Raw genomic sequence first — 27,362 nt, 5'->3', positions numbered from 1 at the left:
GTCCTCCCTCTTCTACCCCCCTCTCTTTCTTCCTCCTTTCTGCAAAACTTCGAGATTAGCGAAAAAATCGCATTAATCCAAGTAAATTCGAAGGATTAGGGCAGAACAAGGGAGACAGAGAGGGAGCGAGCTACACAATCGTTATATCTTTTGGCTGTTTTCCATCCTCCTAATATTCTCTTCGTCGAGCCGTCGGCCTTGTTAAGCACTTCACATTCGTAATTTTCTTGGGCAATTTACCTTGAAATTTTGCTGTTTTCCTACGCAAGGAATCTCATTTTCTCTTGTATTTGTTTTCCGATGTACAGAAAGCGAGTTATTTGATGGTGCATTGTTCTTTCCTGTCCTGGAGTCTTGCTTTGCTTGTTTATTCTCTATTACTTCGAACTGGGCTGCAGATTTTGCGTTAGGGTTTCTGTTCGAGGTTTATGATTGGAATTCAAGGCGAGCGTGATGTTTACTGAAGAACTTGAACCCAACGCACTTCGATGGGTCCGGGAGGTTGTAGTCTGCTTCTTTTCTTTGTTCTTTTATTGCCTTTATTTTTTCTTTTTATTTCATGAGATACTTGGAAAAAAAGATGACGACTTATGTGTCTTTATCACTCTAACAAGCAGCAGAGGACCGATCCCCTTCACGGCCTTCGAAATGGCGGTCGGGGGCTTGGAATTCCGCCGCCGGAAAAATTCCGCAGCGGCCATCTGCCCCGCACTGCAGTACCTCTATCTCGCACCATGCCAGTAGATGAATACAGCGAATTAGGATCGGATATGGACGTTTCATCGGGCACTGAAGAAGATATCTATGGTGGCAAGTATTCACCGGAGTCTTCTCCACCTCAAAATGGTATTGGTCATGGGAGGATTCCTAATGGACGCAGCGGAATTGTTCGGCAGCATCCTTACTATAGTGATGGTTATTCGGACTTCAGCTCATCGGTGGAAGGTGTGCGGCAACCGGCGAGGCAGCAGTGGAAGCAGGGGAGCTTGAGTGGCTACACAGTGGAGGGCGAAGAGGGAAGCTCGGGCTTTAGTGGGCTGGTGGGAAGAGGGGAATTTACTGGTGTTAGCGAGAATGCAAGAGGAAGGTACACTGAAGAAAGCTACTTAAGTAAGGGTCGTTTTCAAAACAATACATCAGCTTCAGCTGCCAAGGTAATTGACTTAATTTTTGATTTTTTCTGTATATCAATCTTATGGTCCAAGGGATGATTTGAAGAACGTGATTGATCTTGTGGACAAAATCCTAAATATATGTTTTGAATTGCTAACTAAAGTATTGAAGATAAAATTTGCAAAGGCATAGATGGATTAGAAACCTAATTAGTGTCATCAAGGGGAAATTTTTTGTGGTCACCATTATGCCGTTTTTCTTCCCGTTGATAAATTACCATGGAACTTACCAGTTACAAATTGTTCTTGAGTATCCTTCGAAATGGCACAATTTCTATGTAATGCAGTGCACATCTACGAATATTTTTGTTGTTTGTTTTTATAAATGATTTACTGATGTTCAAACAGGAAGGCAATCAAATATTTGAATACCTTACACGGCACACTTGTCTACCTTTGATGTTACTGCGTATTTATTCTTTAACCTCTGACAAAAGTTTGCTGCTTTTGGTATTTCCCTAATCAAACGAAGCAATTCTTAAGTGCAATTTGTTTTGAAAATTGTTAAATGCAGATATTTGTTTCATTGAAGTCTATCATATAAGTTCTCACAGTCTCACAGAGGAACAAAAAAGTCAAAGCTAAAAAACAATTTTGAATGAAATAAGTTGATATTGATTAAAGCAGCTGTGCCAATCAAAATTATAGTTAGGAAAATCATTTCTTTGTGTTTTTTTTATCTAAATTGTTTTTGTGGCCAAATAATTGATCTTGATGTACTATTTGGTGAATTTTTTGCGTTTATTTACCAAGTAGTTATAGAGTATACGACCATCCTAAAGCTTAGATACCGATTGATTATGTTTTTGTCAGTTTACTGAACCTGGATCAGCATAATTTAATTTATTAGGATTGCTTTAGATTCCTCTGTTTTGGTTAGATTTATCCACATCTACATCCTCAGCTAATTTGTTATTACTATACAGGTTGCTCACAGTTTGGTTTAAATTGTTCTCCATGCAAACATCCTGGAATGTTTCAGATCATATTTGTTTTTCGTGGTGCATCTATTTTGTTATTTTGTTTTCAAAATGGTTAATTGATCACGAAAGGTTCATATCGGCCTATAGGTTGTCAAAATGCTTTATTGTCAAATATTGCATGGTTCACAGTTTATGATACTTTCTCATCATTACATGACCGATCAGTATGTAAATATTGGCTAAGTATCTCGAAAGTGTTGTTTTCAACCCACCAATCTGAGTGCTAACTAAATTGCTCATATAGTTGCTTGTAGATTCTTTGACGACATATGTTTTGTGAATGAGCATGACTTGTATTTAGTAGAAATAGGTCTCTTCCAGTAGAATGCCCTGTGCAATGCACAGAGATGAAGGAATTTTTATTTTCAAAATTAATGAAAGCGAAATTGAAAACTATATGTTGAATATCAACATTTACTTGCATAAAGCTGAAAGAAAAAAGTAGTATTTAGTTTGCTAATTCCACAAAGTATTCTTGATATATCATCAAAAATTTATCTTGATCGAGCGTGAATCTCGAGGCAAATTTGAATTGAGAACTTTTGAAATTATTTCCTGGATCATCCAAACTCCGATTTCATCAAACTTATAGTCGAATTGAACATCTCGAAAAGATGAACCCAACGACACCAAATTTGATTCGATCCGAGCACAAACAGGTCCAAATTAAGGGCTAGAAGCACGTTTATAAGGCTCAATGCATAATTTGGACAACTAAATGATTTTCAAATGTGACATGCTTATATTAGAATCGAGCGGCTTGACGAGATGAATCTAAGGAGCCCAAGATCTCTGAATTCCGACATCATTAACACACTCAAATGCTCAATATACTGTGTATGATTAAGGGAATCAATGTCGGCCATCCATCCAAAGTACTCCTAACATGCCCTTGATCTTTTTCTTATTTATTAGCCATGTCACTCCCAAGGTTTAAAATTGCGTAAATAAGCCTCGAGACGATTTTCGTCCGTGAGGCGAGGCGTAAGCCTCGAGGCGTAAGCCTTACGGACGCAGAATTGCGTAAATGAGAATTTAAGAGTTTTAACAGGTAAATAATAGTAAGATTCTATCATACAATAAAAACATCTAAATGACAAGTAGAATTAGTGGAAATTAAGAAAAGAGATGCAATAAAAGCATGTTCCAAAGTACAAAACTATAAAATTATAGTCTATCGGAACTCCCAAAGTACAATTAAGAAGGAACATATAAAATCCAATCATATCCCATCACTAAATGAGTCTTCAAGAGAATATTCTTCTCCAATTGTATTTATGAATGTCATATCATCATCATCTTCAATATGACTCACTTTTATCTTCACTGTTCAATAAGAATGATCATTATCATGGTAATTGCTCACTTGATATAAGTATAATGCAATACCATATAAGAAGTTGTGGAATACCTTTATTTGATTGTTGTGCTGCAGAGCTAGTGGATGTGTATGGTGTGATACTAGTGGATGTGCCCACTTGATCTGCTTCGCTTCTAAAGACATCCAAACTTAGATCCTCTAGCTGTAAGTCTGATGATGACAAATCTGTCTCATCATCTATGAACCACTCATTATCAGATGACACATCATCACACACCAACGGGTCCTCATCATCCTTCAATCCCTTATTCCTCAACCTCCTATCTCTTAATCTCTTATTGTGCATAATATATACAAGAGAGTTCATTATGAGTGTTGATATCCGATTTCTTCTATTTGTTTGCACTTGACTATATGTACTCCAGTTTCGCTCACACCCAGAATAAGAACAAGTGAGGCCCAAAATTCTAACAGCAAAACTCTGTAACTCAGGGGTGGAATCACCAAATTGGATCCACCATTCAATTGTTTACAAGAAGAAAATGATAATCAGAACTTAATAAAGTGTTTTGCATTTACCAAAATAAGTATACCTGGAAACCGTTTGACAATAGTTGATTTTGCCGCATGCAGACAAAAAAAATCCACTTTATTCTGAAATAGAACAAGTTGTAAATCTGCAAGCTCCCTATCTGTCTGCTCCGGTATTAGTCGTTCCATGCAATGATACAGATCAAGCTTCACCTCCGGGTTTGAAGATTTCCTCTCTGAATATTGAAATTGAGGATTGAGATAATATGCCGCTGCATGTAGATGACGGTGTAACTGTACCTCCCACCGATCATCAATGATATCCCAAATCTCTCCATAACTTGCATCCTCTCCTCCCAAGTTATGTGCAATCAACTCCTTGGCCTCATACATAGCATTATAAATAAAACCCATGACTGGTTTCTTCTCGGCATCCACTAAACGTAGAACTTGCACTAAGGGTCTCGTGCTCAATAGATCACAGTAGCCCAAAATTTATCATTTAGAATTATCTTTCTTATTTTCTTCCCTTCAGTTTTCTTCCCCCACGTAGAGTTAAGCCATTCTGTTGATGTAAACATTGCTTCCAGAGGTTGTCTCACATCCAACAGGCTCTGCAGTATCAAATAAGATGTGACAAACCTGTAGAATAACTTGGATTAGGAATTGATAATGATTTGAAGGGCACAAATGTAATAACATACCTAGTTATTGCAGGGAATGATTTCCTTTTTTGAAAACTTTCACATCAAGGCTAAGACCCATGAGTGGTTGTAAATGAACTTTTTATGAGAGCATGATAAGTGTTACTTCATACGGGTAACTCCTCAATTCACCACTTTTTCACAAAAATTGCATTTCAAATAAACATAAGTCTTCTCTCCGCCGCCTATGTCAACTTGTACACTATCTTTTCAAGAAGGGTCCCTCCGCAATGACGTATTACACATTTCCTTGCCCTTAACCATCTTTCCTAAAGGAAAAAAGCAAAATAAAATAAAAAAAATTCAAAAAAATTTTAAACCCCAGCCTTCCTATAAGTTGAAAAATCATGCCCTAAACTTTTAAAAAGACTTTAAAAACTCTTCAAGAAGGGATGTAGAGGGGCGGCCGAAAACAAGGATCTCACCGGTGAGCGGCGGCGGAGACGTGCGGGCGGCTTCGGGAGCTTGCGGGATCGGGAGAGAAGCCGGGTTCGGGAGCTTACGGGACCGGTAGAAGGGGAGAAGAGGGTATTTCATTTTAATGTTAAGTAAGTGGGACCCGTTTATGAGGCGTATGCCTCACCATAAATTGCACAATTGCGCAATTGAGGCGTACGCCTCATCAAGCACCGTAATTGCGTAGGCTATGAGGCGGTTTTGAACAAAATTGCGCAGAGGCAAGCCTCTTATTGGACAATTTTAAACTATGGTCACTCCCAAAAACTAAATAGACCCCCCTCATTTTTCATAAAAAGGGGGAGGCAAAAAGAAGAGGAAGAAGAAAGAGAAATATGAGATCTCTCTTACCACCAAACTCCTCCTTGACCATCGTCGGGCCACCAATCGTCGTTGGACTTCTGTCCGGCCACCAATCGTCGTTGGACTTCTGCTCAGCCACCAACCATCGTTGGACTTCTACCTGGCCACCAACCGTCACCAGACTTCTGCACGGTCACCGATGGTTGCCGGACTTTCTCCCGGCCCTCGACCTGGACTTCCGCCCGGCCACCTACCAAAGCTGGACTTCTGCCCGGGCATCGACCGTCGCCGTACTTTTGTAGGCCACCGATCGACTCGGGACTTACGCCCGACCACCAATTGACACTAGACTTCCACCTAACTCTTCCTATTATTGTAATTTCACCGTCTTTGAATTAAAGGACGGAATAAGCTTTGTAATCTATTCAAATACTAGTGTAATCATTTCAACTAAGCTTGACCTCGCGGTTTTTCCCTTTTTCAGGGTTTTTCACGTAAAAAATCTCGTGTTTTTGAATTTCCTGTTTATGTGCTGGATATTTGCACAATGTTGAGACAAAAAATTCTAACTCTATCTCCTTGTATATTCTAGCCCGCAACAATTCTTAGCTTCAAGCATACCATATTAAAAAAGACTAAGAGCAATAAAAAAAATAACATATTTAAGGGTTAACCAAAACGGAATTACAAAAAAGTTCAAGAGATGAAAAAACTATACATTTAAGGATTGCTGTTATGCTCCTAGTGATGACCAATTTCTGGTATGTCAGAGAAATAATGGTGACAGAGTAGGATGCCATTATTAATATATAAGAAAGTCAAAATCAAATTCTCATAATCAATTGTTTTGAATTGAAACTAATTAACTAAAGTGTAAAATTTATCTTTACACCATCCTATGACAACTGATCCATATGAAAGAGCTGCAGAGTTGGTGAATAAATTTTCAGAGCAAGGTAAAAAAAATGTACTCTACAAACTAATGGTCCCATTTATTATCTCAATGGTGACATGTCAAGTTTAAGTGCAAAAATGAGGCATTGTCAAACTTATTAGTCATTTGGGGGTACATAGGAAAGACATGCAAAGAAGTGTATACAGATAAATTGTCAGATTGTATTTGTGTAAAAAAAAGGATTTTTATTTACGCTTAGGTGAAGTAATATATTAGTATCCTTGCTGGAGACCATGGGGCCTACACCCTCCTTGCATGCAAAGGTTCCCACCACAATTCTATGCATGGCCTCAACCTACTCATGTCAACTAATCTTAGTAGGGATCTTTGTGCATACAAATTAAGGGTTCGAATCATTGGATCAATCTCTTCATGGCCCTAGGATTGCAATCCATGTGCTCATTTTAGCCGTCGGCCCCTCTTAAAGTATTCCACCCCCCCTTTTTTTATAATTAATTTTGATTTATTTTCATTATAAGGCTGTTGGAAGAGTCTATATATACCTCTATTCATTGTATAAAAAACAACAAGAAAAGTTTGAAGTAGTTTTTTACATTTTTTCTACTTTTCTACAATCTTAATCTTTATAAAGCTAAGTTTATGTGGGTGTGTGCATGTCTGTGTGTATATAATCTTTTGAAAGATCAAAGTTTTTTTAAATTGGATTTTAAAAAAAGTTGTTAGGATCAAGAAATTACTCTGGCAACATATTTACTGGAATAAAGTGGATGTTTGACGTTATTAATGTTAATTTCCACGATGACAGAGATGTTGGATTGCCATTGAGGATGAAATGAAATATATAACAAGTGTTTGTAAAGGAAAAGAGGTTGTGTGCATGGGGATGGTGGCCAGCAAGGTTGATGAGGGCATGGGAGAGGATGTGCTTGATGGCTTTTTTGTCGGAGATGCCGCCTGTAAGCACACTTGTTTGAAGCTTCGATCTTTGATACGGCTAGGGTTTGTGGGATAGTGAAGAGGTATCATAAAACAAAAAAAGAAATAAATAATAGGACTTTACCAAGGATAAAATTGGAAAACAAAGTTGCACTATAAGCCTTTGACTTTATCACACATGCTAAGGATAAAATGGGAAACAAATAACGTTCATGCTAATGCTCTGGCTTTATATATATACATATTGATGTGAATAATATCCTTTGATGTGAAGAGGTATCATAAAACAAAAAAGAAATAAATAATAGGACTTTACCAAGGGTAAAATTGGAAAACAAAGTTGCACTATAAGCCTTTGACTTTATCACACATGTTATGGCTAAAATGGGAAACAAATAACGTTCATGCTAGTGCTCTGGCTTTATATATATATGCTTATTGATGTGAATAATATCCTTTGATGTGAAGAGGTATCATAAACCAAAAAAGTAATAAATAATAAGACTTTACCAAGGGTAAAATTGGAAAACAAAGTTGCACTATAAGCCTTTGACTTTATCACACATGTTAAGGATAAAATGGGAAACAAATAATGTTCATGCTAGTGCTCTGGCTTTATATATATGTTAAATCTTTATATATGGGAAACAAATAATGTTCACTGCTTCATCGGAAGTTCAATAATTATTGTTAAATCTTGCATGCAGGGGCGTCCTGCTGATGTCCCAAGTGCACCACCGTTTTCTCATGATGAAATCAAACAACCTGTTGATTCTGTAAGCAGTTCGATGGCATGTGATACTCCATGCAAGACAGGTTTTAATGATTATTCTGGTAAAGTTGGTATTAATTCACAGGCAAATTCAGGAAGCAAAAAAACCAACCTCAGGTCTTTACAGTTTTAACCGTATTGCAATGTGTTCAGGGAATTGCCCAACAAGAAAAACTGCTCATGTGCTTTGTTCCAATTGTTTTGCTTCACAGCTCTAGTTCAGTTGGTATTGAGGCGTCGACACCTTCGAAGATTTTGCCGTTGAAAGTCCCCACATTTCATGCATGGTATGTGCTTATTCTGACGTTCATTTGTAGTTTTTACAGGTCTTTAGAATATAGTTTATTGCGTTAATTTTATTTTCTTGCTATGCTGTTTCAGTGGACAAGGGCCCTGGCATTCTGTAATTGCATATGATGCTTGTGTTCGTCTGTGCCTTCATTCATGGGCACGTGGTTGCATGGAAGCTCCAATTTTCTTGGAAAATGAATGTTCTCTTTTGCGAAATGGGTTTAAGTGAGTTATATTATTCATCGTGGCAGCTTTTTGTCTTAAAATAATTAAGGGGTTGTTTGTTTCACTTACATCCAAGTGTTGTCATATTGTTAAGTTATGTTAATTGTTTGGTTGGCTGACATCTCTAAATAACAAATTTGTAAATGGATGTAATGGCCATATGGCCCATATTCAATGACTGACTTTTATCAGCTAAACTGGCGTCTGTCACAGATTTCTGGATGTCTCAATATTTCTCTCTTAACAATTCTAAATATTTTGGCATATTTAAATACAAGAACTTAGAAATAAAACACAATATTCTACGAATGGTATTGATATCTACTGACATGGACATGTAGTTAACATTGAACCAAAGAAACCCAAAGTGACAATGAAACTTGTACTTAACAATGTGAGTATTAAGTTAGGAAATGCAATTAGATGTGTGAGGATGCTGAGAAATTTAGGAAAAATAACTTTTTTTTAGTCCAGTGTTATTGTTTGCTTTTAGTGACATCATCTGCATATTACCCATTTTTGAAATTCTTCCAGTTGTTTTTTTATCTAAGCAGTTCTAGTTGCTGCGCTTGGATGATCTACTGAAATACTCCCACCATCTTTTTCATTCTTATTTTTTTGCATATTATTAATGCTTGATCCTTAATTCAGAGTCTTTATTTACTTTTTATCTCAAATAGAAGATGCTAATTTGTTTAGTGGACTTTTTTCTCTCTTTTCTTCTGGTCTTTTGTCTAATTCTTTTAATGTGGTAAATTGGAATCTCCTAGGATGTTCTTATGACCATCAATCTTCGTAGCTCCTCTAGTCTATCAGTTTGGTTAAAAGCTTTTTTGCCTTATATTTGCTTATTTTTTTGGGTTTTGTTACCTAAACTGTTATAGTTGTGTATGAATGATCTAACTGAAACACTCTACCATTTTTTTCATTCATTTTTTTTTTGGATATTAATGGACCTACCGATTTGATTGGGAGGGAATTATGAAGTTTCCTAATCAAGAGAGAGTTGTTTAGGAAGGTTCTTAATCAAAGAAGAATTGTTTAGAAATGTTTTAATTACAATTGAGAGGTAATTATTTAGGGCAAGAGATCTAATTTGAATTCAAAATCTAAAAGAGAATTATATAGGGAAAATGAGGAGGAATTAAGGGGGGACTGTTTCGAAAAATTTTAATTACAATTGGGAGGGAATTAATTAGAGAAATAAATCTAATTTGAATTGTAATTATTTAGGGAAAGGGGGTTGATTTGTGCGGGAATTATGGGAGCCTAAAGTCTAACAATAGAGTGATTTCAGGATAATCTTTTAGAGTTTGTTGAATTTAGTTTATTCTTGGGTTATTTGGGCTCTAGCCAGTGGCTAGGGATTTGGGAGTTGGATCTTCTTCTCCAATTGAAGATTCAATTGTATATTGCATTTTTCTATAGTTCTTTCAATAAAAATTGTTTTGGGCATTCTTCTTTCTAGTTTTTTGTGTTTCATCCGCTAATTTTTGTGAAAATTGCATCAACTTCCTATCAAATACCTTCTTAACACTTGATACTTAACTTATATCTATCTGCTTTTATCTGAATTTACAGATGCTAATTTGTAGAGTGAACAATTGCTTAGTTCTTTTAATGTGGTAAATTGAAAAGGTTGTTCTTGGGACCATCAATCTTTATAGCTTCTCAAGCCTTTCGAAAATAGTCAAATGCACTGAAAACAACCTAAATTCCTTGCAATATACATTTCCAATTTCTTGAAATACCCTAAGTCAATCTTTGTGCTTATAAGAGAAAGATAAAGGGATAAACAAATAAATTTAATTATATTTTAAGAAGAAATACCGTCGTTGTCAAGTCCCAAGTCCTGGATGAGAGAAGTGGAGGCTACGTTAGGTAGTCTGATAGATAGCGTATATTTTGTCGAATAATCATGACATGAATCCTTTAATATATTGTATTAATGTTAGGGCGTTGCCTAAAAGTGAGGCATTGTATGACCTAAATATAGCGACAAGTGAGCAAGGGCTGCTGCACCGGTGCCTGGATGCAGTGTTAAATAGGCAAGGGTTCCCACTTCATAGACGGATGTGGGCAAAATAGGTAGTCCATGAAACTAAAATTATGATAGGAACTTAAAATATAGATTTCCTTACAGACAAATTAATGGAATTAATAGATATTATGATCCATAGGAAGATAAATATTCTATGCATTCTAGAAACTTAATTGGTTAGAGAGAAGATTAAGGAGATTGATAGCTTAATATTTAAACTATGGTATTATGGTAGGAGTCGTACTAAAAATGGTATAGGTGTGATTATAGATAAGAGTTTGAAGGATAATGTTGTAAAAATTGACAGAATTTGAGATAGAATTATAGCTTTAAAGATTGTTATTTATGCTAAAATTATTAATATTATAAGCGTTTATGCTCCTCAAGTAGGCTTGAATATGTGTTCAAAATTAAAATTTTGGAATGACTTAGAAGAATTAATACAAAAGATACATCTTGAAGAAATAATTTTTATTGGAGGAGATTTAAACAGATATATTAGTAGATAGGTAAATGATTTTAAAAGCATTCATAATGGCTATGGCTTTGGAGCGAGGAGTAAGACCACATTAGATTTTTCTTTAGCTTATGATTTTTTATTTGCTAATACCTTATTTAAGAAAAGAGATAAATATCTCATCACTTATAAGAATGGATATAGTAAAACTCAAATTGATTATTTTCTTATAAGAAAAATATATCATTTAGATTGCAAAGATTGTAAAGTAATTCAAAGTGAAAGTTTATGTACCCAACATCGTTTATTAGTTTTGGACTTTAAGATAAATGGGCAGAAGATAAAAAATAAGGTAAATTGTTGTTCTAGGATTAGATGGAGGCATTTCAAGAATATTAATAAAAATATTTTTGAAAGTAAGATTCTAGATCTAAAAATATTATTTGTGCATGAAGAAGTTAATATTATGTGAAAAAAAGTAGCTAGTGATATTAAGAATATTGCAAAAGATGTGTTTGTAGTATCAAAGAGAAAAATTACTTATAGTAAAAATAATTGGTGGTGAAATTAAAATGTGCAAAAAAAGATAAAAAATAAGAAGATTTGTTATAAAAATAGGTTTAGTTGTAAAAATTTTGATAATTGGAAAAGATTTAAAGAGATCTGCAAGGAGTCTAAGGAAGCAATTTGCTATGAAAATTTTTAGCTTTTAATAATTTATATAATAGATTAGATACTAAGGAGTACGAAAGATATATGTATAAGTTAGCTAAACAAAGACATAGTAAGGATTTAGTTCAAGTGAAGTGTATAAAGGATGAAGATCAAAAAGTGCTTTTATTAGAAGAGGATATTCAACAAAGGTGGATGAGATATTTTGCTAAACTTTTCAATGAAGATTATGAGAATGAGATTGACTTTAGTGACATTAGCACCCTAAATGAAAATAAAGATTTTTATTTTTATCGTCGTATTAGTAGAACTGAAGTTAAAGAGGCTTTAAATAAAATGAAGTGTGGAAAAGCTATTGGAGCTGATGATATTTCAATAGATGTGTGGAAATTGCTTATGAGATGAAGGAATTTCATGGCTTACTAAACCTTTTAATATTATTTTGAAGACTAAAAAGATGTCAGATGAGTGGAGAATGAGTATGTTGATTACTATTTTTAAGTGTAAAGGTGTGAACATGATTGTGTGAATTATAGAGGAATTAAGTTAATGTATCATACTTTAAAATTATGGGAGAGAGTTATGGAGCATAGATTACGGTGTGATACTGATGTTTCTCAAAATAAATTTGGATTCATGCCAGGTAGGTCTATTATGGAAGCTATTCATTTATTGAGAGGTTTGATGGAGAAGTATATAGAGAATACGAAGGATCTACATATGATTTTTATTGATTTAGAGAAAGCGTATGATAAAGTTTCAAGAGAAGTGTTATGGAGAGTTCTACATAAGAAATGGGTTAATAATACTTTTATTTAATTCATTAAGGATATGTATGCAGGAGCTATTATTTGTGTTCAAACACATGGTGATTTGACTGAGTATTTTCCTATTTCAGTTAGATTACATTAAGGATCAGCCTTAAGCGCATATCTTTTTGCTTTACTCTTGTATGTTCTCACTAGATATTTGCAAGAGGTTGTACCTTGGTGTGCTTTTTGTTGATGATATTCTTCTTGTTGATAAGACTAGAGAGGGAGTTGAAGTTAAACTTGAATTATGGAGGTTAACCTTAGTCTAAAGGCTTTAGTTTGAGTTTTTCTAAATCTGAATATATGGAGTGTAATTTTAATAGTAATATATTTAGTGGGAGAGATTGTAATTTTGGGTGATCAAGTCATTAATAAGAGTACACGTTTTATATATCTTGGATCAATTGTTCGGAGTGATGGTGAAATAGATGGGGATATTATTAGTAGAATTCAAGTTGGATGGTTGAAGTGGAGGAATGCATCGGACTTGTGTGATAGAAAAGTCCCTCTTAAACTTAAGGGAAAATTCTATAAGATGGTAGTGGGACCTGCAATGCTTTATGGTGCAGAGTCTTGACCATTAAAAGAGAAGCATAATATTAAGTTAAGTGTTGCAGAGATGAGGATGCTCAGGTGGATATCATGGCTTTACTCTTAAAGACATGATACGAAATGAGCATATACGTGAAAAAGTTGGAGTAGGTCTAGTAGAAAATAAGATTAGAGAGAGTCGCGTTAGATGGTTTGTTCACATAAAACGATAGCCTTCCGATGACCTGGTTAGAAAAGTAGATGTATTAGATTTGACTTATGTTTAGAAAGGTAGAGGTAGACCTAAAAAGACTTGATTAGAAAATATTTGAAATGACCTTTCTTTATTAGATTTAGATGAGAATTTGACTCTTAACAGTAGACAATGGAGAAAAATGATTCATATAGCTGACCCCACATAGTGGGATAAAGTCTTGTTGTCGTTGTTGTTGTATATTTTAAGAAGGGAGAGTGAATTATTTGACTGTATTCGATTTAAAAAAAATAATTCATTTAACTAATTTCTTTACTTTTTTGGTTTATCTTTTTTTTTTTTAAATTATGGTTTACTTTTTCTATACATTTTTCAACATTAATATCTACTTTTTATCAATCAATCAAGTCATACTAACCTCAAATTTTCTTAAACTAAAACAAATTGAGCTTTCACAATACTTTAAACAATAAATTTTTCAAAATAATAATCTGCTGTACACAAAACAAGGTTGAAAATTTGGACCTTTGTCTGAATCTTGGATCAGTACAAAAGAAATATGAAAAATAAGGGAAGTGGCCAGCAAACATTATTTTTCCCCTTGAGAAACTTATCCTAGTTAACACTTTCACTGATGAGTTGATGGGTGGTAGCTAAAGAGCTAGGTTGGTTTATGGAGTGTGCTGACTGACATCTGGTTGATTTATTCTGTTTTTTGTAGTTGGCTGTATGACATGGTATTGTTCTCGATACGGTTTTCACAAATTAAGAGTTGTACATTATCAACTTTAAAGCCTTTAATGGAACTATTTTATTGCAAATGGTCCATTTTATGATACAGTACACCATATATATATTTTATTTTTGACAGATTCCTACTTGTTCAAAGCTCTAGATATTTATTGAAATTTTCTTTTGAAACTTCATAGCTAATTTCTCTCTTCCCAAAATCATGTAGTTTGCAGCATATATTGTTGCAATCAGAGGAAGAACTCCTGGAAAAGCGTTCTTCAGAACTTCTTGAAGGAGCTGCAGTAAAGCCGAAAAAAATTATTGGAAAGATGAAAGTTCAAGGTATGTAATTGGTTTCTAGTGCCAAAATTTCGCTGATATGTATTTCCTGTACTAAACTTACTCATGTTTTTTGTTTGATAATTTTCATCAACATGTTTCTATATAATTCATTTTTCTTACAACTTTGGTCTACATGCTGTTCTTTTATGTTGAAGCCCGAAAGGTCAGAATGACTCTGGACAGGCCTTCCGGCTGCAATTATATGTCATTGAGGAGTCCAACAGTGAAACTGGAAACTTTCCGTTATCGCATGTTAAATTTTCAGTCGACTGTATCATCAGGATGGGAGTCACTTCGAAAAGTTCGAGTCATACCTCATCTACCTGCTGATAGTTCTTTTTCCAAGCAAAGCCTAGCATATATGCAAGCTAGCACTCAATACATCAAGCAGGTTTCTGCACTTCTAAAAACTGGAATGAGTTCTCTCCGCAGTGCTTCTTCCTATGAAGTTGCGACAGGTACATAATTATTTGATGTGAAACTACTAGGAGTTACGTTTAGAAATTAGAAAGATAGTTGATTAAAGCTTTGCTCATATAAATTTATTTCTAGCACGTAAAAGAGAATTAAGAATTTGAAATATTCAACTTGCTTAGGCAAAAGACGTGCAATAGGGAATAACCAAAACAATTCTTTCAAAGTTCAAGGCAATATTAAATGCAAAGTACACATAGCATGATCCAACATTTAACAACGAGAGGTTCACCTCAAGGGCCTTCTCACTCAACTACTTGTAGGCTTTTAGCGGAGAAAGATGAACCATACGAAGAAAGATATTAACACTAGGAGGATGGCGCCGAAGAACTTCGTTGGTGGAGCGGTAGCCGGTGGAGATGAGGGTGGTCGGTGGCCGACGATGATCCAATCGTAGTCGGAAAATTGACCGTCGATGACGTGCGCAAGGACAGGGAGAATTCGATTGAAGTAATCTCCAATGTTGTCGTCGTGTTCAAAACCCATGTCGAAGAATGGAGATCGTAGAATGTTGATATTACCGTCGGCGTCGAACACGAGTCCCCATTCAAGTTTGGGATCCGCCATGCATTCTTGAAGTGGTGGGGGAAGAGTGTCGTCGTCTTCTCTTGACGTCAAGTGTGATGAGCATCCAAAATTCCAAGGGAGGGAGTATGGAGAGGGGTGGCTAAGGTTAGGGGTGTCAATTTCGGGTCACGGGTCGGGTTCGGGTCGAACCCGAAACTGACCCGGGTTCAAACGGGTCGACCCTAACCCGACCCGGTTAGGTAAACGGGTCAGAAATGCTAACCCGACCCGACCCGGAACGCGCGACGTGCGGCGGCGTGTCGCGCGCGGAAGGTAATGAGCATGTTGTCGCTGGTCGCTCGTCTGCCGGTAGCGTAGATCCGCGCAGGTGTTAGTGGAGGTAGTCGCTCGCTTGAAACGGGGCGCAGTGCGCGGCGTCGCTCACTCGGGCGCGGTCGCGTGTGTTCGGGCGACGCTGAGGTCGCGTCTGGCAGCAGCAGCAGCGGGTCATGTCCGCTGGTTAGGTTAAAACGGGTTGGCGGTCAACCCGCGGGTCAACCCAAACCCGACCCGTGTTTATAAACGGGTCGAAATCTCTAAACCGATCGACCCGGTTCGGGTTGACCCAAACCCGAAATTTTCGGTCGGGTTCGGGTCGGGTTTTCGTCGGTCGGATCAAATGTTGACAGCTCTAGCTAAGGTAGAGAGAGAGGGGCGGGTGACTTGGTGAGGGAATTAGTTAGGAGGAGTGAAAGAGATTACTCAAATCTGAAAATTAACTTCAGAATTTGGAGTAAATTAGGAGAATTAATTTGAAATTGATTTCAAATTTCAAATAGATATGATGGGAATTAATGGGCATTCAATGGGCCATCAAGAGGGGCCGACGGGTACTAAAGAGAGGGGAGGAGTTATTTTAAAAACTTGAGATTAATTCAGTTTTGAGAGAATTGAGTTTCATAATTTATGTTCATCAATGCATCAATTGGTGGCATGAATGGGGCTCCATCCATGGTGAGGCCGGCGGCTTCTAGAGGGGGGGGAATTGGTGTGGGAGCAATTGAATAGTTTCCAAATCGACACATAAGGTTTAGGAAAGATTATGATGAAATCCGTTTGAATTTGAATTTCATCATGACATGGATTTAAATACTTCCCTAATTAGGAATTTCCAAAATTGGAAAGTTTTGAAATTCAAATTTTGAATTTTCAAAATTGGAACAAGTGGGGGATGGGGGAGGAGTCCGGCGGTTGAATGGCTTGGGGACGGGTAGTGGAGGTGGGGTGGCCGGCGGTCAAGAGGGAGGCTAGGGCCGGCGGGTTGGGGAGAGGAAGAAGAGCGGGATGATGGGGGATAGACCACGAGTCACGGACTCTTCCAATGACTGGTGGGTATTGCTTTTGCCCTCACCTTGGGCTCTCGTTCTCCTCTCTAGAAACAAGATTTCATTCAAAATATTCATTAACCCAATACATCATATGAGACCACTATATATAGGTCTCCACTCATGAAAAAGAAAAAGTATGAAATTGCCCTCTGGGCTACAATAACAAAACAACTCCCCACAGGGGCAAAAACGGAAAATAGTAAATAACTAAATAATACATCATGACATCTGAATCAAAAGTAGAGGCGCTGAATCGTGGCCGTCGATCTGCGATTCCGTCGTCGATAAACATGTCGGTAGCGTCTGTCAATGTCCTCGTCATTATTGACTGCATTTTTTTGTTTTGTTTGCATAATCATGCTAAATGTTTTCTATTTTATAGCAGAATCATATTCTTGCCTTTTGAGATTGAAAAGCTTAGCTGATGAGGACAGGGTTCGAATGCAAGTTGGTTCTGGTGAAACACATGTTTTGTATGTATAATTTATGAGGTGGCTTACAAGAATTAAGATTCTAATTGAATAGCTAACATTTTAATATGGTTTTCAGCTTCCCTGACAGTATGGGGGATGATCTGATTGTTGAAGTTCATGATTCTAAAGGGAAGAATCTTGGAAGGGTTGTTGTTCAATTGGCTATCATTGCAGAGGACGTGGTATGAAGCTGATATTTTTTTGCTCTTTGTAAATTTGATACTGGATTATTACCGACGTAACTTGTGATTCTTTAGAGCAACAAAGTTCGGTGGTGGTCTATTTTTAGAGAACCAGAGCATGAACTTGTCGGACGCATACAGCTTTATGTAAATTACTTGACCACTGCAGATGAAAGTAGTTCTCTGAAGGTATATGTTATGGAAGTCATTCATGCCAATAAAATGGGATCTTTTGAGGAACACCTTCTGGCTTCGGATTGTCTGTGTTGTGTTCACTTCACACATCTGATTCTTTGTTTTAAAATCTATTGGATTGCAGTGTGGTTCTGTTGCAGAGACGGTGGCATATGACATCGTTTTGGAAGTTGCAATGAAAGCCGAACGGTTTCAGCAACGCAATCTACTTTTGCATGGACCATGGAAATGGTTACTTACAGAGTTTGCTTCCTATTATGGTGTTTCAGATGCATACACAAGATTAAGGTATTGTAGAAGTTCTCAGTGTTGTTCTTTCACTGGTTTCACCGTTTTTAGTATTAACCATTGGAATTTCCAAATTATCTGCCAGATATCTGTCGTACATAATGGATGTAGCAACTCCTACGGCAGACTGTCTGACCTTGGTGCATGATCTTCTTGCACCTGTACTGTTGAAGAATGGCGTTACAAAAGCTTTGAGTCATCAAGAGGTGCATCTCATTTCTACCTGTTGTCTTCTCAGAAGATTAAAGCAACTTTATGGTGTTTTCTCTTGCTTGGGCAGCTCATGCAACCTGTTTAGTCTTATTTTCCTTGTAATTCTCAATTTCATCTACCAGGGTATTGCATTTGAAAATAAGTGCTTCAGGCTACAGAAAATAATAAATAATTTTCATTACTTCTTTTATTCCAATTCTTTTTTAGAGGTCCATATTTCAAGTGTTGAATCTCATGATATTACATAAAGGTGTGCCGAGTGTTCTTTATCATGTTTTATTTTTTTTTTCTTTCAATGTGCTTTTTAGTGAAAATAATTTCCTTTGTTTTGTTTGATTTTTTAATGAATATTGCTAAGGCTTTCTGTTGGCATGGGATGAATCAGAACCGTATTCTTGGAGAAGTTGAGGAGCAAATTGAGGTAATTTTAGCCACGGTTTTTGAAAATTACAAGTCACTAGACGAGTCATCGCCTTCTGGATTAGTGGAAGTTTTCCGGCCTTCTACTGGCACAGCAGCTGCAGCTTTGGTGCCTGCTGTAAATCTTTACAAGCTTTTGCATGATATATTGTCGCCAGAGGCACAATTAAAATTATGCAGCTATTTTCAGGTAAAGTGTTTCACGGCACTAATCTGTTAAAACTTAAAACTTGTTTGGATTATTCTGCACTTTTGTTCGTCCTTCTGTAAATAGAATATTTCTCACAATGGTAGTACTTGTGCAGGTTGCTGCAAAGAAGAGATCGAGGAGGCACCTAGCGGAAACTGATGAGTTTATTGGAAATGGCACTGCTAGCACTAATGGGGGAACTACCATGGAAGCTCTGACTCTAACTACTGCCTATGAAAAGATGAAAACTTTATGCTTAAACATAAGGAATGAAATATTTACAGATATTGAGATCCATGATCAACATGTGCTCCCTAGGTTTGTAGTTTTCTTCTTCAAGCTCCAACAATATATATAGATGCCCTGGTTTTATTTATTTTTCAGGATCCCTTTTATGCATGTCAGTAATCGTAATCGCTACATCTTATTAATATTTTCCCGTCTAACCACTTCAGAATTTAAAATGGCATTGCAAAAGATATCATTACAAGCACATCGTTAACCTGCATTTTTAGCTATTTTGTGTTAGCTTGTCATCATTTGCTTGGTATCATTGTATGGGCTATATATTTGATATCAATTCAGAGTTAACATCTTTTTAGAGGTAATAAATAAATATCTATAAGCTTTACAATAGAAGTTTGATTGATGACTTTATTAGAAGTTAATAACATAAGATAAACACTTAAGAAAAATCAAGAAATTTCCTTGCAATATTAACTAGCTCTCTTGAAGGCAAATAATTTCCTTAAAATATAATTTACCAAAGTTAGTAATTCTTAAACAATATGATCGGTGTGCTTTTGTATTAAAAACACATTTTGATTGGGGGCTTTCATGAATATTTTTAGTTCTTAATATCTATAAACATTGTAGGGGCTGTATGATGGATAATTTTTATTTAAGTTGAGAACTCGTGATAAACAACTAAGAAAGACCAAGGATTTCCTTACAGTATTAATTAGCTCTCTTGATAAATATAAGCATATCAGAAAAGCGAGTTTCTTAAAATATAAATAGATCAAAGCGAGTAATCAATATATATATAAAGACAACCTTATGTATTATTGATATTTATAATATAATAAAAATATATATACCTACTAATTCAATTTAAACTTCTATTTTTGAAGTAAAAATAAATAAAAAAAGATTAAAAATAATTAATCATGAAATACAAATTAATTTGCATTTTTTTCTTTTTTTTTTTTTTTTTTTTTTTTTTTTTGCTTATCAAGATGCTTTGGTGCATGTGCTATTAAACTAGTTTATTACATAGAGAAGCAATTTATTTTCCCGATTGCTCATGTTGGAGGTTCTTACCATTATTACTAATTCGTTTCTTTTATTCGTGCTTGTTGTAACAAACTTTATTCTTATTAATCTGGATGCTTCCAATGCTCTTTCCATCGTAACCAGATAATCAGATCCACTCTGTTTAGAGTACTGTTTTACTTTTTTTACTTGGAAATTATATCATAAATTTGCATCCATCCAAACCTAAATTGATTCCATTTTTGCTTCTACACAGTTTTGTAGACCTTAGCAATATATCAGCATCAATTTACAGCGTGGAGCTTTCTAAACGATTGCGTGAATTTCTTATTGCATTTCCTCCAAGTGGTCCTACACCACATGTGGCTGAACTTGTAATTGCTACGGCTGATTTTCAGAAGGATCTCATTAACTGGAATATGTCGTAATAATGCTAACTTGCTGTTTTTGCATGGTCTTTTACACATTTGCTTTTTTTTTTTCCCTCCCTTCTGCTTGTTGTTCTTTAATTTTTATGTAAATTTTTGCAGTCATGTTAAGGATGGTGTTGATGCAAAAGAACTCTTTCACCTCTACATTATATTCTGGATTCAAGATAAACGCCTACAATTGCTGGATTCTTGCAAGCTAGACAAGGTACTTTTCTATTTTTTGTGTTTTTTTTTCTCCTTTATATAGTTTTTAAAGATGCTCATATACTTTTATTTTTTGAGCCTTGACAAAAGCATAGGAGGTGGGATATATCTGGTCTTTGTGTTTGAAAGAATCTCAAAGCTCTCTCTGTTTTTTTTTTTTTTAATTAAACTCTTAAATGGAACTGGCTATTGATAATATGATCCTAAAACGATGATTCTATTATCTAGCTGGTTGTTTTTTTCTTCTATGCTTTCCTTAACAATCATACACACACGCACAAACAAGCAACACTTGGAAAACTTATTCCCTGTATATTTCTTGGAAGCTATGCACACATAAGTAGCATGCGGAAAACTTATTTCTTATATATTTCTTGCAAGCTGGCTGTTCCTTTGTTTATCGCATTGTGTTTTGAAATTAAGATGAAATATAAATTGCTAGTTGTGCTACCTTATTGACCTCTATATGTATTTTACGATTTAGCGAGTATATCGAGAAATGTGACTAATAGATATGCCACTTATCAGAGCATCAGGACACCTCTATCACCATCAAATTGGCTCAAAATTTTATCCAATCATGAAATAGATCGCACTGATGTGCTCAGGACACTGGATTTGCTATGGAAGAGTCATTCATGCGTAACTCAATTGAAAATGATGACGAACATGACCGTTGGCAAGTGCAACGCTAGGAAAAACTACTCAAATGACCTCCAATCGTCAAACGGGCTGTGTCGATGTGATTAAAACATCATATTTACCAAAGGGGAGACCCTCACAGTTGAATTGGTTGAAGGCGATCAAAATTGACGAACTATGGACAAAACGATATGCGCCATTGCCCGAGCACCGCCCATTCGTAAAACGAACTTCGCCATTGTGTTTGAAACGTCGGAGTCATATAAAAAAGACTGTAATATTGCCCATGCCATTGAAGGTGATTAAAATCGATGAACTATGAACAAAATGTTGCGTGACATTACCAGAGCATCACCCATTTGCAAAACAAACTTCGTTGTTGTGTCCAGAACATCAAAATCATATACAAAAGGCTGCAATATTGCCTGTGCCATTGAATGTGATCAAAATTGATAGACTACGAGCTAAATGTTGCGTGACGTTACCTAAACACGTTACCTGAACACCGCCCGTTTTAAAAAGGACTTCGTCGTTGTGACCGAAATATCGAAAATACCTAGAAATGACTATAATATTGTATGGGTTATTACATGAGCAAAAACTCAAAAATTGTGAGGCAACAACACGCAAATCAGGGTGCACGTAAAATGACAAAAATGAGTAGGTTGTAATACTGTGTAAATCATGAATGCCAATTAAAAAAAAATGCTGGAGTCTTTGATTAGGACATTCTTGTTCTTAGGGCTTTTTATTATACACTGTACTACTGCTTGGATTCGCATGTTTGCAAATATTTTGAGGTGTTTTAAAGTTTATGATTATGGACATATGGTGCTCACATAAGGAACTTAGAACTTTGATAAGGGAAGTAATAATTAGAACATGTTGTGTCTTTGTTGGTGTGAAGTTATTACATTATTAAGATATTTCCTAGTTCCTTTTTTATGACACTAATGCTCATATAGTTTTAATCTAAGATTTACCTTATTTTTCACTATTTTGTTTCTCTTGTTTACCTCGTGATATATATATTTTTAAATGTTTAAAATAATACTTCTGTTTTCTAATACGTTTTGCATGTTCCTATTCAACTATTGGGTAGGTGAAGTGGTCTGGTGTTAGAACGCAACATATGACAACTCCATTTGTCGATGGCATGTATGATCTACTGAGAGAAACCCTCAACGAGTACGAAGTTATCATCTGTCGTTGGCCAGAATACACTGCAGTTCTTGAAAATGTATGTGTAAAAAAAAAAAAAAAGATAATGTGTGTTTTGTATGTGATTTGTTGTGCATTCTACGTAGCTTTTAATATGTCCACTTATGGATCAGTTTCCCCTTTTGCCTGGACCAATTAAAAGGCAATTGCAGATGTTGAGAAAGCTGTTATTGAGGCTTTAGAGAGGCAATATGGCGATGTTTTGACTCCCTTGAAGGATGCCTTGGCACCTAAGAAATTTGGCATCAAATATGTACAGAAGCTGGCTTCACGCAGCAATGCGGGCCCCTACACCGTCCCCGATGAAGTGAGCTTTCCTGTTGTTTGTTATCTTTCCAATACTCAAGTCTTCACTCATATTTTAATTTTTCGATCAGCTTGGAGTTCTGTTGAATACCATGAAAAGGTTGCTTGATGTTTTGCTACCGAAGGTGGAAGTTCAGTTTAAATCTTGGGCATCTTACATGCCTGATGGTGGAAATACATCTGTTGGCGAGCACCTCAATGAAGTTATGGTGTCTCTTAGATCAAAGTTTAGAAACTACATGCAAGCAGTCATTGAAAAGCTTGTGGAGAATGTAAGTATGTCTGCAAAGTATTAATTAGCATAAACTTTAATCACTCCATTTTATTGCATTGTTGATATTTGGTATATACAAGTTTAAATGTACCATAAAATTTGTTCTTCTGTTTTATTTGGAAGCAATGAGATTTGATTTTGCTTTTTTTTTTTTTTCTCATTTTATTGATAGTAATTATGCTCTTGGCTATTCTTGCAGGCAATTCTATTTCTTTCTCTTACTTTGGATAAGCATATTATTAGGCCTTGGTGGTGTCTTCAAGAATATAAAGTGATACTTAGGTGTGATAGGTTGAACAATTTTTGATTTATTTTAAAGAAGAATGAGTATGTGGCAGAGGATATTTCTTTTTTGGCAGAGTGATTAATTTATTAGAAGCTTCTTAGAGAATAGCATGTATACTTGGTACAGGAACAACAAGCCTTTATCCCACTATGTGGCTATCTGGGGTCGGCATCATGTATACTTGTTAAATTGTATAAAATTGAATAAGTCAACTATGATGTGTGATTTTGAGTGTAAAAAGATCAGTGATAGATAAATAAAATTTGATAGAAACTTTGAATATTAAGGAGAATGTATGGAAAATTAGGAATATTAGATTGATTAGTGAAGATATTAGAGGGCCATTGGGAGTAGAGATTTTATTGAAGATACATCAGTAAAAAGTAGATTTAGTTGGTTTGGGCATGCACAAGGTAGATGTACCAATAAGATAGGAATGGAATGTCTGAGGATTAGTAAAAAAATTTGTAGACCAATTGAAAATTGTATTGAAATTTGCAAAAGGATTTGCACAGAATCAACATTAAGCATTGGAATGACATGCTTAATATTGATGATTAACCATGCATCTAATTCAAGTCAATGTAGGTGGAATAAATGGAGGCAGAAAGACAAATTGTATGCATATTTGTATCTGCTGCATATTACTCACAAATATACAAATATGAATGCCTGCTTTTTGATGTCTTCATATTTCTTAAGTGAATACATGACAGATTCATAATGAGCCGTGCTTCTAATAAAATTTTATGAACATGTACTTTACAGAGTCGTGCACAAAGCACAACAAAATTGAAGAAGATTATTCAGGATACAAGAGACGTTATGGTTGAATCTGACATCAGGAACAGAATGCAACCTCTGAAGGATCAACTCATAGAAACAATAAATCATCTTCATACTATTTTGGAAGTCCATGTCTTTGTATCATTATGCAGATGCTTCTGGGATAGGATGGGGCAGGTAAATCACATAGTTCTACTGCTATGTTGAATTCACTTCTATTGATGGTTAATAATCGTTTTAAATGGTTTTAGGATGTCCTAAATTTCTTAGAAGATCGGAAAGAGAACAGATCTTGGTACAAAAGTGCTAGAGTAACTGTCGCTGTAAGTATGTCTCATATTGTCACTGTCTGGATTTCCTTCCATATGGCCCTACATTTTGTCATATTGGCTTGCCTAGTGTACTTTACCAAATCTTAAATCAGAATAGATCCAACTGAGAACTTTTTTAATTAGCAGTAAATGCAAGTATTTTGGATTTTCTTTAATAGATTTTACTCCAATCATTTTTTTAATCTATTTATCCCTTAATTTATCTTTTTTCATTTTAATTTTCACATGTCCTTCTCATCATTCTCTATTATGTTACACAAAATTTAGAGATGAATGGCTTTTTTATTGCTCAATATTTAGATCCACACAACATCGTCGGCTTAATTGTTGTTTTATAAAATTTACCTTTAGGTTTTCATGATATTCTTTTATCATTCAAAACTCTGGAGGAAATTCATAACTCTTGTATATTATAGATCCAAAACATGCAAAATATGTAAGTTTATAAATAAATAGCAGTTATAAGATAAAATATATTGTAATAATATGCAAAGATAATATATTCTAATTTAATTATTTGTTAATATAACACTTATACATAAAATTTTACTTATGATAATTACTTTATATATTATATTTCAAAATAACTTTTACTTGCTAATAATTTATATAATCTGTGTATTCTAAATTAGATACAATCCTATGAAATCAATAAGCTATATATATATCGTATGTTTTAATTTGTATTATTTTAGCGTTAATTAATAAATATGTATTATGTATTAATAATATGTATATAATTTTAATTCATAGTATAATTTAGAGTTATATGATTTGAAAGTATATATTAATGTATGTGTGTGCATATTTAAGTGACTATGATTCTAAAAAAATTAGAGGTATCACATTTAATGACTTTTGGAAGTGTGGCTCAATTAATATGATCCCAAAGTCGAAGGCTAAGAATTATATTTGCCACTTCCCTTCGAGGAAATTGTAGTGGTTCACGTTTTTCCTCTTTCTAATTCTTTTTTATATGTAACCAAACAAACGCAAAGTGTAAAAAGTATGTTGGTGAACAATCTTTAGCTCTAAGCCTAGCAAGTTTAATGTGCACCGTGAGCAATATTGGCTAAAGCAACCCATTATTTGTCTTAGTTTTCGATGCCAATCTATTAGATTGGTCCATTGGACTGGTCCAGCCGGTCCATACAGGGTTCCGCCTCTGTTAAGCGTCGTTCAAGCGGCAAAGTCCAAAAGAGCTGTTTAGGAAGGATTTTTGAGGGATTTTGGTGAGAAATTTGAATGGAGGGACTATTTAGAGATTTCCTTTTGGATTGTATGCGTTAAATAATTTGTTTTCCTAGGGTTAGGGCATCTTGAATTTGGCTGAAATTTGAGATCTCTTAGGTTTTTGGGCTCTAGCGGCATCTAGAGATTTGGCAGAGATAGATCTCCTCTTGAATAGAGGATCAATTGTACCTTGCTATTTTTCTTTCGTTAGTTTGATTATTGTAATTAAAACTACTGTTTTATGATTTTTTCATTGAATTTGTGGATTGTTCTCGTTTTTTTTGTCAAGATCGTTAGGCTTTAATTGTTAACTTCAAGTATTCCAAACTCAATCATATTCACCTCTCAAATGTAGGCTTTTCTTGTACTCTTTTGCTTTATCATCATAGGTTATTCTTGGTCAATGTATCCTTGTTTTTCTTTTTCTGATTTGATCCTTGTTGAAAGGAGTATTACATTTTCAGTTCCAAAGCTTTTTCCAATTAAACCTATCTAAACTTCTTATGTTAATTCCAAAATCTTTAGCAATTTTTTAATCTTAATTTTGATTGTAAAAGCAAAACAGTTTCAGTTATGTTCTGGATTACTTTTTTTGGCTGAGGCTGACTGATGCCCAGGCGTCTTATCTGTTTGAGTTAGTAAAAAACTCATGTTGATGTTGCAGATTTTGGACGACACATTTGCATCACAGATGCAACAACTGCTTGGAAACGCACTGCAAACAAAGGATTTGGAGCCTCCAAGGTCAATCATGGAAGTGCGTTCAGTTCTCTGCAAGGATGCATCAACTCATAAGGATTCAAATTTCTATTACTAGAATTGTTGAATTACATGAACATTTAATACTGAATGGGTGACCTTGCTGCGCTATTCAGCATCAAATTCTGAAGTCTCATTCAAAGCTTCTATTGTAGAATGACCTTCATTTTTGATTGATGGAGGGGAGCTGGAGAGGTGTATAGATGGAAAAAATTGTTTTTTTGTAGAGTTTATCATATGGGAAGGTTATTTTAAGTTAAGAATGACACTGAAGGATCCATCCAGGTCTGCTCAAGGCTCAATCGAGTATCTAGGAAGAAAAATGACGAAGGGACTATTCATCCAAGCTAAGCTCAGTGGCTGCTTCAGATTTCCAAGGTTGTAGATAAGATGATGAGAAGTTTTGACAGGAGGATTTCAATTATATTTGTACCAGTAAAGGCTGTAGTTTTGAATAGGTTCAAGGTTCAGTTCAGACTTATCTATATAAGGTTGGTATTTCTGATACTACATGTAATAACTACCGTTATTTGTTTGACATTAATAGAAGCATCGTCTCTTTTGATGACTGTTATCTTTGCACCCATTATCTTATAAGGGTTCGTTTGGAACGATTTTCTTTACTGTTTTTTAAAGCTGTTTTTTAATAAAAAAATTGTTCCAAATGAAGTCTAAAACTTCAATTAAATGAATGAAACTATTCATCTATATTTTATGATTTTTTTTTGGCAAATTTTGAAGGTAATGTTTTTCAATAATGGTTTTTAATGTAGTTTTCAATTTTTCATGCATGTTATGCATTATTGATATAATGACTATGATTGAATGTTAGTTTTAATGTTATATGGAAGGTCCAACTTCTTACTTACTAC

At 35.2% G+C, this 27,362-nt stretch overlaps 1 protein-coding gene across 2 annotated transcripts; it reads left to right on the top strand.

Moving 5' to 3' along the window:
• On the top strand, positions 1–27,062 carry LOC110101563. 2 transcript variants are annotated; one of them, XM_028699046.1, is made up of 22 exons: positions 1–501; positions 618–1,154; positions 8,030–8,211; positions 8,307–8,381; positions 8,476–8,610; positions 14,296–14,411; positions 14,567–14,869; positions 17,163–17,253; positions 17,330–17,435; positions 17,511–17,624; positions 17,755–17,918; positions 18,004–18,124; positions 18,517–18,741; positions 18,857–19,059; positions 20,273–20,440; positions 20,547–20,652; positions 22,396–22,533; positions 22,657–22,821; positions 22,892–23,092; positions 24,149–24,343; positions 24,418–24,489; positions 26,396–27,062. In XM_028699046.1, the coding sequence occupies exons 1-22, from the start codon at positions 454–456 to the stop codon at positions 26,546–26,548; spliced, it is 3,618 nt and encodes a 1,205-aa protein (XP_028554879.1). In that variant the 5' UTR covers positions 1–453; the 3' UTR covers positions 26,549–27,062. The 2 variants fall into 2 exon arrangements, with proteins under 2 accessions (XP_028554879.1, XP_020685167.1); XM_020829508.2 differs by having other exon boundaries at positions 2–501; positions 17,166–17,253.
• Positions 27,063–27,362: the final 300 nt, after the last annotated feature.

This window comes from Dendrobium catenatum, unplaced genomic scaffold (assembly GCF_001605985.2).
Source record: "Dendrobium catenatum unplaced genomic scaffold, ASM160598v2 fragScaff_scaffold_1209, whole genome shotgun sequence".
Lineage (NCBI taxonomy): Eukaryota > Viridiplantae > Streptophyta > Magnoliopsida > Asparagales > Orchidaceae > Dendrobium > Dendrobium catenatum.
Note: the sequence above shows the minus strand (reverse complement) of the source record. Positions and strands in the feature narration are given on the sequence as shown.